The 15,047-nt window shown below is 46.1% G+C and overlaps 1 protein-coding gene across 1 annotated transcript; it reads right to left on the reverse strand.

Moving 5' to 3' along the window:
• Positions 1-621: 621 nt before the first annotated feature.
• On the reverse strand, positions 622-13,815 carry CSUI_004302 (major facilitator family transporter). Its single transcript, XM_068064495.1, has 10 exons — positions 11,914-13,815; positions 10,615-10,717; positions 9,714-9,903; positions 7,640-8,935; positions 6,608-6,786; positions 5,858-6,021; positions 4,817-5,010; positions 3,040-3,207; positions 2,130-2,229; positions 622-1,428 (listed from the first exon to the last, which is right to left on the reverse strand). The coding sequence occupies exons 1-10, from the start codon at positions 12,906-12,908 to the stop codon at positions 1,038-1,040; spliced, it is 3,780 nt and encodes a 1,259-aa protein (XP_067923524.1). The 5' UTR covers positions 12,909-13,815; the 3' UTR covers positions 622-1,037.
• Positions 13,816-15,047: the final 1,232 nt, after the last annotated feature.

Raw genomic sequence — 15,047 nt, forward strand, 5'->3', positions numbered from 1 at the left:
GCGGCGGCGCAGAGTCAAAGCGCAGGCGTTACATCATGTATGTCGCTGGCTCGTATTACCCTGGCCCAATCAAAACCTGATCTCGCCCGACTGAGCATCGAGCATGTGCCGCCGAGATCGCATTGCGGACCGTCCTCTTACAAGGAAGGTTTGCCGGCTCCCGTGGACGACCGCGGAACGACCGTGTGTGTTTGCCGACAGGAGACCGCACATTTGTGGCTATGTAGAGGGGGTTTTATCAACAAATAACAACTCGAATGTTCTTGTGGCTCGAACGTGTGTGTCACAGTGAAGCTGCACCACCAGTTCATCACTGTTTTAAATCACTCTGGGGACGTTTGACGCGGTCCAGGCTGCTTGTCTACCTGCGGCGACCTTAGGTCACGACCAGTTATCCCGCGGCATCAAAAATCGTCGCGCCAAGAGAGCCGAGGCCACGGGGTCTTCTTCCCTGTCCGGACTCAGTTGGCGAGCTTGACTATCTCGTCTCGGAAACATCTTTTCGCATCCCGGGAGACCGTCCAGTTCGCTAGGACGATCACGAGCGTAATTGGGCCGCGCAGAGCTCTCTCTCACCAGGTTAGCAGGGGTACCGGTCTTCTCTTACGCTCAAGTCAGCAGCAGCCGGGGTGATGCGCGGGCACGCGCGGCGTGATACACTCCATTAGGATGTGGCGAGCCAGTCGATAAGGCGCATGCACGACAGGGAATGTGAGCGAGTAACTCTGAACCCGACAGCAAATACCCCTTTTTCCGGGCTACGTGGTCTTTTCTCCTGATTTATGAAGGACAGAAGCGAAAATGTTTTCAAGGTCACATCGAAAGCAAGCGGAGAAGTTGAAAGAACCTTTTACTTGAGATTCAGAAGGTAGGAACACTCTCCAGCGTGGTCTTCGAAGAGAACAGCCGCAAAAACTGGCAAGAAGAAGAAAGATACCCAATCACGTTGAAAGCAAAAGAGAGGAATGTGATCTGACTAGCAATTGATAACTGTATCAAGTACTGGTGATTTCGCCAAGGAGAAAAAACAGACTGTTTCAACCTTCTCTTTTTGCAAGCAGAGGCTCTCCACCTAATGGTACAGTCCTGTCCTTTTGACCTGCATATCCACACCCGTCACGCGTGCCCAGTAGATACGAGACCGCAGAACTCTCTTCTTCTCTTGCTCTCGGGTACGAGGGAGACGGAGGAGACACAACAATAGTAGGGAGACAAGCACGCGCCCCCGGCGGTTCAAGACGGGAACATAGACAGGTAGAAGAAGAACAGGTAGGTAAGCAACAAGAGGGTGAAGAAGATTCATCATCAGAGACTCTCTGATGAGATCGCTGTGGCATCTTTCTCTCCGCTCCGGGTACCAGCCACACTACGGGGAGGAATATTATTAGAGCGAATGCGTAAACAATGGCTGTGACAAAGAAAGCATACCTGTAGACACACACAAATAACGGGGTAAGACGCTCTTCTACGTTCATCCTGCCTTCACGTATGGAAGACAGGGTACATAACCCCCCTTCTCCTCATGCTAGACGCGCAACCACCAAAACAAAAGATAGACAACACTCACCTGCGTGACGTACGTAAACTGACGTGAAATGTCATTCATCGTCTGTATGCGCGCTTGTCTACACTGCATGCACAAGATCTTTGGTTAGTGCATGCACGTGCGTACACAATGCTAGCCACACCACTTAATACATATAAACCACATTGACTACGAGGAAATATGTCTGAGATGGAGATGGAATGTGATGGGTGAGTCCGTTGAATGGAACCAGCCACGGCTCTCTTGCAAAGCGACTCTCGACATTCTTGTCTGTCTACCGAGTAAACCTGCTTGCTTGAGACGTTACCCATCGGTTCTACTCTTCATCCTCGTTTGCTTGCTGAGTAGAGCACTGTACATGTAGATGGCAGGACAGCGCTTATCGTCACGTCATTCCTCGCAAGCAGGGTGGTCTACAAAGAGAGTTTTTATTGTCCATGAGGCCCTGCTACTGGGCATTCCAAACACCCTTCTACCACTCCACGAATGGCGCGCCTATCTCCTCTAAAAAGAGATCTCTTTGAACCTCCACACTCGTTCTTCGCATACCCCGCCTCAAGCTACGATAGACCTTCCCCCTCACCGATAGTCTTTATCCGCCAGCAGGCCTCCCAAGAGCGCACTACCAGACCATAGGGTAGAACTAAATGACTCGACAGCGTTCCACTTCCCGCGGTTGGCTTCTGAGCCAGAAAAGAGAGCGCCACGAGAAAGCATCCCAGCAGCAGTCGTGTTTGAGACAAGAAAGAAAGCCAAGAACACTCCAGATACAAAGACTTGCCCTTAAAACTATCTCCGCATCTTCACATCCTCTTCAGTATCAACCTATAGCATTCAGGTGTACTTCTCCTGACTGCCTTGGCTGAAAGAGGGCTAACATTTCTCCCCCCTTCCCCTTTTAACGGGCTGCAGAGAAGAGAGCGAAGATTCTCACTTCTCAGTCAAGATGTCTAACGTATTCTATCGAAGTTTTCTGACAGAGCATTGGATCAAGTACGTTCACTTCACTTGTAGAAGACGAGATTGCGAATGCGTAGGTCTCTTAACTATCAACGGTCAGACCCATTTTCTCCACGGCTTTCTTACATTCATTTTATACACGTCAACAACACACTCTTGTCATAGGTGTGCGCAGGTATGAACCTTTACTACGTTGAGATGCCTTGCTCCGGCCGTGCATACACTAGAGACAGATGTATGTATACCGAAGTGAATACCTTCACGTCTTTACACGTGAAAAACGTTCTTACAGATATCCTGACTACACTTGGACTATATATATATATATATACGATTTTCTCTCCTGTATTCTCTATCTACATACAGCCCGTAGCGAGAGGCATCTTCCAAGAGCTTGTTTTCCTAAGAAGGCACAGACGGTGGTGCATGCATGATATCACTTGATCCATATATAACATATGCAAGCCACCACGTAGTAGCAGTAGTGGTAGGGATAATACCCGACTCTTCATGAAAGCCTTGATCATCCTTACTTTTCGTGAAATCCATGATGATGGAACGCGTGAGAGGGTTGACGGCATTTTGCATCGCTCCTCTTAGAAGAAAGACGACGACCATCAGCGGAAGGCGTTGAACGACACACATACTGAAGAGCATCGCTAGGCCGCCTATATGATAGGCACAAGCTGCAGAAGCTCTTCCTGTGAGAATAGACGCAAACAGAGAGAGCGTAACAGACATGTCGCCTAAAGGTGTAAAAAAGAGAAGAGAGACACACTGTTGAAGAGAACTCATACAACACTTGAACAGACATGACCCTCTTCTTTCTTTCTTTCTTTCCCTCTCTCTCTTTGAAGGTGCGTCTTTCCCGGTTGAAGGGACAGAGACGTGGAAAGGTAGGTCGTGTTAGGATAGAAGCCAACCGCTGAGGTAGGAGTGAGAAAGGTTACACCTTGTTATACGGAGTGGGAAGTGTGTACAGGAGGGACAGAGTCTATCCTCTTCTATATCGAGAGGGAAAGATTGACTCTGTCTCTTGGAATCTATCACATAAAATGGAACATATCCGTTCCTACGAAGCAGCAAGAAGCTGCCTGGTGCACGTATACGTATATGCATGTATGAATAAGTAGAGACACATATAGAAGACAGATAAGGATCAAGAACGCATACATACCTAGCATAGATAGGCAGTGGAGCTGGCGTGTGCGTAAGAAGAGATACAGGCCCACATATCTCCACACAGATACATATTCGTACATATATACATTCACCACGTCCATTGAAGCATAGCAGGCAACCATAAAACGCCTGTTAAGAACTAATTCTCTAGTCATATCACCTCCTCCAATCCTTCCTATCAGATCAAACATCTAGACCTCATCGTTCCATCGTTATGCCGAACCCATCAGAATCTTTCTCTCTCTGGTGGCAATCGAAGATAGATGAGAGGTCTCTCCTCCCTCAGCCACCCCTAGAAAAGAGCTTTCGAGTCTCAGCACCCTTCTCTAATCCAGAACGGGCGAAATCTCTAGCTGTCACTACCGACCATAGGAAGGTCTGATGTATTCGCCGAAGATCCACAGATAGAATGCTCATGATGAGATCGTTCTTTTACATGCCTGACAAATGATCGGTTTCTAGAGCCGACCAGTATACGGCAAACGTACATATACTAGGGATTCCAAGAAAGGAGTTAGCTATGTATCTTCAGATGAAGAAAGCAGGAACATCATGGACTTCGCAAGAGGTATACGTTGAGATGTTTCGATCTCTAAAGACTTTCCAGGGGAGAGAAAAACAATACCATATGAATATCTTAGATCTATGAACGACATGAAGAAAGAAAGATCTTCGATGAACTTTACATGTTTCTATGTTTTGTTCCTTCGAGAGAGGGGACAAGAGAGACAGCCAGATGAATGCCTTACACCATATACGCGAGGAGAGAGAGAGAGACAGAGACATGAAATTATTGAGACGAACAAGTGAGAGGAAGAAAGTTGAAGTGGATAGTCTAGTTGAGATCACGATCTCCTCCGTTTCGAGCCGTAGAGAAGAAAGAGTCTACTAGAGACACTATTGCTTCCTCTTGTTCTTTTTCACTTTCTTTCTCATCTTCTCTTACCTCACTCACAACCCGAGGCTACTTGTTTTAGTCATCATGACAACGACATGAGCCATGCATGCTTCACAACATAGAGAGATAGCACAGGAGAAATTCTCCCTCTTCCTTGTTCTTCCTCTTCACGTAGAAAACAATATCCACAGTGAAAGCGAGCGAAAGATGGTCCTGAGTTGATTGCTTACCTAGAGCATGGCCAAGACGTTCACCAATCAACATGAAAAGACCAATAGAGACAGCATAGACAGCTCCCAGAAAGCAGAGATCGACAGGCTGAAATCCATAGTCCTCTTTGAAGAAAAGAGGAAAAAACTTCACGGTCATTCCCGCTCCAAAGGCACGGACAATATCTGACGCTGCTACTAAGAAAGGGATCGACCTGCACAAGATCATGATCGCGACAGACATGACAGATAGAGAGACAGATAGATACAGAGATACCTAGACACATGGATAGACAGATGAATACATCGCTGGATATACATACATGGATCTCTTCATAAACACCGTCTACCTATTATACGTCTCCCTGGATGTGCACACACTTCTATGCCCAAGACTGCAAGCAAAATCTCGCTTCACTGAGGCCAAGGAGATATGTGCACCGCGATGTAGTCACATACACCAGCCACTACCAAATTTATGAAAGTCTACGCTACCGGGCTTGGTGTCTCTATCTATCTATCTATCTTTAATCTATCTTCAATCTATCTATCTATCCATGTGAATTACATCATAATATGGAAAACTCAAGATGAAGAAGAAAGGTGCGTCACAATAGTTAAGCTAGAGCATATCAGCTTATCAAAACACAGTATGGTACAAAGCGCTATATAGACAAGTCATCGAACACCGCCTTCAATCACATACCACCCGCATATACACAGCTCTACATGTATATGCAAGTAAATACATATGTATGCAGCGGGCTATACATACCATTTCAATCAAAGACCTACGACAGTATACACGTATATATAGACAGGTATGTACATGGCTATATGTACAGAAGTGGTTCTAATGAGGATCAAGTTATTCTCGGCATATCTTCACGTGATACAGAAACCTCGATACACTCGCCCTCTCAATCTTCTACACATCTATACAATTCCCACTTCACTCCTCGGTTTTGTGCTTATCGACTCCAATAGGCTCTTATTCTCCCTTTCAACACGCAATCTATCCGTTCATCCAGCCACCCTCTGGTTGGGAAAGATAGGCCTCACTTCTCTGGTATTGAAAGGAGCTGAAGCCATTCTTCATCGTGGTCAGGAACACTTCCTGCGAGAGACGTCTCCGGGGCATGTCGTTCTACTGGTGATATTCTATGAGAAGGGGAGATATCTATGTGGAGATTCCTGACCTCCTCTTGTTTTTCTTCATCGCCTGTCTGAGAGGGTTTGGAGAGGAAGAGAGAAAGAACCGAAGAGAGAAAGATAAAGAAGGAGAAGAGCCCATGTGCTGTGCATTGTGAGAAGAAGAGGAAGAGAAACACTACAGAGAGGACCCCGGAAAAAGACTTTGATGGGGCAGAGACTAAAACAAAACTCTCTCTAGATGGGGAGATCTCCAACATAAGAAGAGAATAGAACCACGAAGAGAGATGGATGTTCGAGGAGATGGAAAAAAAGAAAATAACCAGGAAAGACTGAGGGGCGAAAAGAGCTAAAACTCGGACTTTCCTCGGCAAGAGAAGCACCCAAAACTCGAAGAAGAAGCAGAGATGAAGGGCCAGTAAATCAGTAGAAGCTCTTCTCAATTCTTCTTACACTCTTAACGTCATAGGAGTAATCGTAGGAGTGAGGACGCTAAGTGTTGTAAAGAAATCTATGAAGTGCACCAACCCGCCCTCAATAGGGAAGAAATACACCCCCTAAATGAAGAAGAAGAAGACACCCTTAAGACAGGACAGAGAGACCTCCGTCATGATCATAATGTCGTGCAAGATGTGAGCTGAGAGATATCCTTTTTCATACCTCTGTGGAGCTTATCTTTCCTAGGTGTTTCTCGAGTGTAGGTTCACTTGAAAGACCTCGTGATTCGATAGACTTCTTGGCAATCTCGAGCGCCGTGGAAAAATAGCAAAGCTCTTCTTCAGCTAGTGTAGAAGCGAGAAGAGACCTCTTACACGGTCCATGCACATCGCACTTCGGCTCTACAAAGAAGAGACAGAAGCAGCCACTCGAAAGCGGTCGAAAGAATGAGGAGGAAGACGATGACGCCGGAAATCCTTTTCTCCTTCTTCTTTAAGGAGACTGTTCTTTCTCGAGAGTTTTTTTAAAAAAAATTATTCTAAATATTTATTACAAAAAATTTTTAATAAATATTTTATTTTTTATTTTTTTTATTTTGATTTAATATATATATATAAAAAATATGTTCTATGTTCTCTTCTCTCGTTCATCAGAGGAATACTCAAGAAGATAAACACTCCGCCGACAGATGTCTGAAGAAGGAGAGGAAGAAGAACAAAATGTCCCTAGGAAAGGGGCTACGACCATCACCTTCTTGAAGCAGAGAGCTTATATGACAGAGAGAGAAGAAGGAGAAGAAAGAGGAAAGACTTGGAGAAAAGACGAAAAAAGAAAGATTTCCATCGAAGATACGGATGATAAAGCCACCATTCTTCTTACCGAAGTTGGAATGAAAGAACTCACCGTAGGAAGACCACTGCACTACATGTCTAGGAATCGAAAGAAAGAAACATACAAGCATATGTACAAACCAAGTACACATATATATGTATAGGAAAGTATACATCTATATACAGGGAGTAGACATACATACATTCATATATTTATACAAGGACTGAGAGACGGGCAGGGGAGAAAGCAGAACAGAAGGCACTCCACGTGGAAGGTTGATCAAGACCTTCCTCTTTATCTGCTCTCTTGGAGACAAGAAAGAAGATCGAATGAAGTGGACCCTCGAATACACAACATGTCAAAAGAAGAGAAGTTTTACGTCAGATGAACACAAGGAGAAACTTTTTGCGTCGGAGAACTTACTTGAAATCTCTGTCGATAGTAGGCTCCCTTCCTCGCTCACGCGACAACAGGAATCTCGGGCGGTCGAAGACGAGGACGAAGAAGAGACCACGTCTATAGGTCGTTGAGGTGCATAAGGCCGAGAACCTACAGAGATCTTCAGTGATGTCTCTCTACTCATAGGAGGATGTAAACTTTCTGTCTTGCAACAAAGATGTATCTCTTCATTTCTCTTTACTTCTTCCTCTTCTTCTTCTTTGATCTCTTTCTTCTTGTCTTCTAGATCGACAGAGTGCTGACCGTCGCACACCTTCTCAGACTGATAGGCAAGAGAAAATTCTCTCCCTTTACCTTGAAGATGAAGAAGAGGTGCATCTTCCTCATGCATAGAGTTGACACACTGAGAGGATGGCGAACTGAAGAGCGGAAGAGAAGAAGGAGAAAGAGACGAAGAACAAGACGAGGATGAATAAGAGGAGGGAGAGGAAGAGAAAGATGAAGAGGAAGAAGAGTCATCGAGAAGAGGAGCTGAAGGTCTGCCGCATTGTTTCTGGTGTCCTAGGTCGTCTTCATCGTCTTCTGTTCTCTTCTTTATGTTGGTTGAGATAGAGGAAATCTGGTGCCTTGGGAGAACCTTTCTCCTTGGTACTCCGCGTCTTGAGTGTGTATGATCTTCTCCCTCCTTGGAACATTCATGATAATGCCGATCTTGCAGAAGACTTTCGGTCTCCTTCTCTCTTTCTTCTTCTTTCTCTCTTACTATCACTTCTCCATGACACACCAGTCTTCTTCTTCTTCCACACTCCGGCTCATCTTGGACTTCCGTTCGTTTGCTCCTTTTCTCGTTCTCCTCCTCTCTGTTCTCATCATTCCTCTGATCCTCTATCAACCTCGAAAAGTTTCTCTCCGAGACTCTCTCTTCCTCTCTTGTTCTTTCTATCCTTCTTCTATCCCCTCTTTCTTCATGCATATCTTCTACAAGACTGGGTCGCTGCCACCAACAGCTACTCGAAGGCCCGCTTTCTTCTTCGTCTCCTTCTTTACTATCATTCTGAAGAGACGCCCCTTCCTCTCCCATGCCAAGGCCATCTCTTTCTTCTTTCCTCAACTTCTTGTTCATCTGCTCCTCTTCTTCTTCTTTCTCCTCTTCAGGATTACGAACAAGGAAGAGACTTAGACTCCAGCCCGGACCGCATACTAAAGCTCCGGTTATAATGGCGGCGTGAAGAAGAGGCATCGTCCATTGGTCTCCTTCGAGGAAGAAGTACAAAGCAAGAAGAAGAGGTCCTGTCGCTTCTGCGAACTTGCTGATCACACCTAAGAGAAAGAGAGTGAGAGAGCCACACAGCGAAACAAAGAGAGATAAGAAGAAGAAAAAAAGAGAAGAAAGGTGATGCTGACGAAGTAGAAGAAGAAGACCTTGACTGGTTGTGTAGTGAGGCCTTCCATTTCCATCATACAAGGTAACAGAGAGATGATACAGATACGGCATATATACGGAAAGGCGACATAGGGGTATCACCGAGAAAAGCAGGAGCTTCCCTTGTCCGACAAGCTCACGGAGTGTGTACATCTGGATGATCTTATATGAGGGCATAAGCAGCGGTACATATGACATATATATATATATATATCAACAGAAGCAGGTAGACGTGCAAACTTTGCATTCGAGAAGAGAAGCAAAGGTGCGCGAAGCCGAGTTCGTACCTACAGCAGCGTTGCTGTCTTTGTCTCTCCCCTCTTGGCCTTTGAATAGATGAAGAAGAATGAAAAAGACCTCCGAGAATAGACATCGGAGACACTAACAAGAGGATACTTGAGGAGATACCAGGCGTGAAAGATTCAAGAAGATTCCCCTCATACATAAGAAACACAATGCTATAACGATACACTGGTGTCAAGTGTTCATGACGAGACTACACGAGTCTGTATCTATCTATCTTTAATCTATCTATCTATCTTTAATCTATCTAACTGTCTATCTATCTCTAGAGACCGAATCTGTTGTCTATGTGTATATGTCTATACTGTAGTCTGTTTGTCTTCGCGAAGGCACGGAATGACACTTTCAAATGTTTCCTTTCGTCTTTTCTACCTTTGACGGTAAACCAATAAGGTCGATCCGAGGGAGGCATGGAATCGGTAAAGATAGCAAAGCTCGCACTTGCAGATAACTCCCAGACAAAGCCCCAGAGGACAAGAGAGATAAGAAGAAGAGGAATATGATCTCTCCAGCACCCCGCACTACACAAGATCGTGGCAAAGAGAGCTAACACTCCTGCGACCTAGCAAGGCAAGAAAGAAGAAGAAGAAAACGACAGGAGAGAGAAACCCAACATGCTCTTCGCCTTCTCGCGAAAAGAAGAGAGGATGAAGAAGACAACGGGATTCTCCGAAGTGCAGATCGCACACTTACATAGACAAGGACATCTACATAGCAGAAGTGGAGATGAAGAGATGCGCGAATGAATCTGAAGAAACGTTGTTCCCGCACAAAGTGACTAGAAACACCAAAGACATCACGCCGCCTTGCAGCCAGCAGATATGTATACGCACGTACCTGTATAAATATATGTATATATATATATACGTGTATGCTCATGTATACACACATCTATATGCATGTGCATACATAGAAAACCAGGGAGGCTATCCTAAAACGACCACTGGGAAGAGAGGAACCCCCCCTTTTCCTCTACAGTGAAATAGATGGATAGATAAGAATAGTAAGTGAGTGAAGGCAAGACAAGCGGGAGATCTATCTAGGACAGAAGTTGCACCAAGAACAACAGGCGCACAACTCCTCTTCACAGCCACAGGCAGACAGACAGACAGACAGGCAAAGCGAAAGAAATCAAGATAGAATGCTGCCAACATGAAAGGTGTCGAAAAGTAACGTGGGTAAAAGAAGAGACGTACAGATACACTAAGAAAAGAAGAACAGGAAGAAGAAGAAAGGGATGGTCGTAGAACAAAGAGGAGATTCTTGTTCTTACCCAGCAAACATAACGTCGATTGTATCGATCAACTGCGATACCTACAGGAATAGCGGCAATGAGGCTCGTCACCCCGGAGACGCTCTCCGTTTCGCCTACCCACCTGTCCACAGAAAGAAGAAAAAAGGAAGAAGAACAGATGCGAAAATGAAGGGTAGTCAGATGTAGGTATAGATAGATAGGTAGATGAAAAGAAGAGAAGGAAGATAAGCACACAGGAAAGAGAGATAGGGAGAGATTACCCGTCGTCTTCAATCGTATATGTCTCTATACATGTCTGTATCTGCGATACTCCGAGAACAATCATGGCGAGAGAGAAGAGACAACAGAAAAGATAGATAAGAAGCCAAGCAGCTCATAGCCGAAATGAAGGAGTGAGGGAAGTAGTCTAGCGAAAAAGTCCTACGTCCTTCTCTCACTTTCATTTGAAAAAGAAGATCTCATGCATGCGCTGGCTAGGAAGAAAGAGATGCTGCCTGTCTTCTCCTGTAGAAATATAGAGAGGTCCGATACATCCTCTCCTCCCTGGCCTCTGTTATGCATATCGTATGCACGCATTCATTCGATTGTTTACAGCTACACCGCGCAAGGAAGAGAAAACCTCCACCGTGACAGCACATTGAACCTCAGACAGTAAGGAATTGTGTGTAATCTATATCATCAATACAACGAGGAATAATGGAGACAGTCATAGAAGACGATCTAGAGGAAAGAGAAACTCTCTTTAAGACCAAAAAGAGACTCATAGAGTCACCCACCGCTCTCAAGTGATTGCTTGCTTCACTCACGAAAACGCGAAAGAAGAAAGTGTATGTTGAAGTTGTGTTCCTCCTTACCGCCCTAGAAAGGGGTATGACGACACGTGTGCATATGTATAGGCAATGAATGAAGCTATGCGTCTACCATTATTTCGCAATGGATTGCGCTTCTTCATCTTCTTGTCTGAGTGTATATAGATGGCGTGAGCTGCTGTTGGACATACAGCTGGATTCTTGTCCTACTACGTAGACACACAGAGAAGAACACATGTGTATGTATGTATGTATACATATGTATATATATATATATATATTCGTGTATGTCTGAGTACACATGTATGTATGAGGCATGATACACATATATATAGGTATCCAGGAATAGATGCATAAATACAAACATGTACGTACACCCGTATGCTTGGATGCATATATACGCGTACAGACGTGTGTGACGACGGAGAGAGTTGTCCATGTCGATGAGAGACGCAGGTGGGGGTGAAGAGAGGAAGATGGAGAACGAGTAGAAAGATGATGAGCTTACAGGTTCGACTCATGAGCAAGAAGGAAAAGATAGGCATCAAAGATCTGCCCGAAAGCCGTAGCATAGAATAGAGTACTGAAGGCCGTGAACCATAGTAAAGCACAGATGTTAGATCTTTTGAAGATGAAACGAAGACTTCTTCTCTCCCATCTTTCTCCACACATTCGTCGCACTCGACAAAAACATACTACCCGTCTCCAGAATCCTCTTCCTTCTTCTCCTTGTTGTCGGACTGTAGAATGAGCCTGTGACGGCTCTGCTGGTGTAAGGAGGGACGTTGCATGCAGAGCTTCGGCACCCCCTTGAGACTGAAGCACGGGAATCTGCGGATGAGTCTTTCCGCATGCAGAGTGATGAAGGCATTTGAAGTGTACGATGGATGAAGATAATGAGCTGTCTACGTGTGTTTCCGTGAGAGGAATGGAAGGAGAGGTTGATTTCTCTCCATGTAAAGGACTGATGAGGTTGCGGTGGTGGTGGTGGTGAGGTGTATGTACACCATCTGAATTCGTGGCACCAGACTCGACACGAACGCCATCACCATGGTGTAGAGCTTCTGTGTAATGACGATGAGGACCACCGTGATAAGAAGAACAACTATGGGGAGGCTTGCATGCCCGCCCATCATCTGAAAGATCTTCTGTGTCGCCATAATCCCGTACAAGATGTCTCTCGGTGTTGTGGAAGTTACAACAGTTCAGGTCATTCTCCTTGTCCTCTACACTGCCTTCACTTGAACCCTGGGCCCTGGATAGGGTGCGATTTCTGTGAAGTCCACATCTCCATTCTGCCTCTTCATGTGTTGTATATGGAGTAGAACCATACACGGACAAGCCATTGTGGTCATCTTGTTTTTCTCTCTGACTCTCCATTGCATCTCTTTCATCTTCTCTTCCTTGGGTGATGAGGCTTGCAGACGGTGAAGTATCAGAGACGATCGGAAAGATTCGTTCTTGGCTCCTCCTTCCGCTGTCTAGAGGCTCTTTGCCTCCCATCCCTTCGCTCCCTTTGTGTCACCTCTGGAACTTGAGAAAAAAGGAAACCGAGAGGGCTCGCCATGCCACTGAAGATGAAGAGACTTTCTTGAGTACGCGGGGCAAGCCGGTGAATGTCCCCCGGAAGAAAGAATCACCTCTCTCTAATCCGCTGTACAAGAAAAAGGACTACACATTATGAAATGACAGACTCTATGCCTTCCCAGTTGGCCAGGTGCTTTAGTTTTCACTATGACGACGGTGATCTTCTCATCCTGATTGAGTAGATGAGCTCAACACGGGTGGCTTCTCTGGTATTTCACGGTGGGGCAAGAAGTTTTGTGATAGTAAAACCGTGTTGTCCTAAAAACCACTCCTGTAGGGACCGAGTTCGGTGCACAAGATGTCTGACTTCGTCCTTAGGTGAAGGAAGAAGGTTTGCTTGGAAAGATGCTGGACGCGTGATCTGCTTGGCTGTCCGGAGCCCTGTGATCTGCCAGCCACACATGCGAGAACCGATTCTCCCAGTTCGTCTATGTGTGTGTGGTGTGACAAAAGCACATCGACCCCTGTGGCACTATTGCGTACAAAGAGAAATGAAGAGAGGGAGAAGAAAAGACCAAGAAAGAATAGAGATGGTGTGGACGAACGGTCCGGAGACGGGAAGGAGAAAAGTTGAGCCAGCTGACGACCTTTAAGGACAAGATACCAGGACACGGATGAGACAACAGCAAGACACACGAGGTGGTATCGTGAACAAAGAAATGTGCAGAGGAAAGAGAAGAAGAGTTAGTTCATGTCGATAGAATGCTCTCTGGGACGAGAAAAAAGGGGCCCTCCGCCCCTGTCGCAGCGCCGGCTTCTTCGATTGAGAGGCAAGCAAGGAAGACAAAGTAACCCGCCGGAGAGATAAAAGACTTCAGAATAGTTGATAGAAAAAAAATCACGCAAATCAAGAACACGACCCGAGCTTAACTATGCGAGGACCTTGCTGAATGACCTCCCCTAGAAGACAGAGAGACGGGAGAAACCTGCTCGTAGCTGGGTGTCCATACTTTTAGACAAACAAAAAAATGGCAGTCTCCTTGAACTGTAGGGGTAATTTCACAAAGGAGAGCTTTACGCTTTTCTAGTCAAAAGTGTTTTTAGCTGGAAAGTGACGAGAAGCTTCCGGTCTTACCGTGCTTGCGTATGAGAAAAGAACGGGGAAAAGCCTAGCGCCGGGCTAAAGGTAAGACTTCCCTCGTGTAAGTAATCGGAAAAGTCATACGGGTCGTCTCCCGTGGGAGACTTGCTCTCGAAATGTATCGAGTTCCAAGTGGCGGACTTTACCCTCTTTGCCCCCCTCTATCGATTCACCGGGCATGGGCCAAGAAGCCCTCCCTCACAGCTATCTGCGTGTTCGAGCGTAGCATCATGCGGACCGTGTCCCAAGCTCAAGCCTATGCACGATAAAACATTCATGTTCCTGGTACTTTCAGCACAAGCACGCTTGTGTACTGCCACTGAAGAAAAAGCGTGGATTGTATTGGGGTATACAATCCTGCTGCCGTCTCGGTGCGATGGCGGCACAACAGGGCGGAGACACAGCTCGACACTTCTGCCGATAGCCATCTGTAAGATGTCTCCGGCCAAAGGAAGTTCACATCGCGAAGTAGCGTCTCTCAGTCAAGACTTCCAGCTTAATAGTGAGCAGGTGTGTCGCTCGACCCCGCGTCGTGGGCCACAGGTCGAAACTTCTGACTGGGGTACTGCTGGCCAAGGAACGGAGTCCATGTAATCTGTCAGGTAGCCTGTACTGGCCGAGGGATCAGAACGCTCAATTAACTTCAGTTACTGCTCAGTTACAGTGAGTGACAAAGACGAGCTTCGCCGCGGGCGAACAGGGCCCGCAGGCACAGAATGACAGCCAGGACCCTCAGACGCTTTAGCCTGAACCCCAGAGCGTTCGCCTGTCACTGAACCCCAGGCGTTGCGGTAGGGAGATCAGCTCACTACCCGGGAATTTTAACACCGGTATCAGTGCTCGCGTGACCTTGTGGCCCTCTCGCCAACGGTGGTGACGAGTTTTCCTAGCTTTGGCACCGTAGTCATTTCAAAAATACTGGACAGCCGGCAGTCCGTGAATCGACAGTCGGCGTGTTTGGTACGAGGAGCGGC

The sequence above is a fragment of the Cystoisospora suis genome (assembly GCF_002600585.1).
Source record: "Cystoisospora suis strain Wien I chromosome Unknown contig_1985, whole genome shotgun sequence".
Lineage (NCBI taxonomy): Eukaryota > Apicomplexa > Conoidasida > Eucoccidiorida > Sarcocystidae > Cystoisospora > Cystoisospora suis.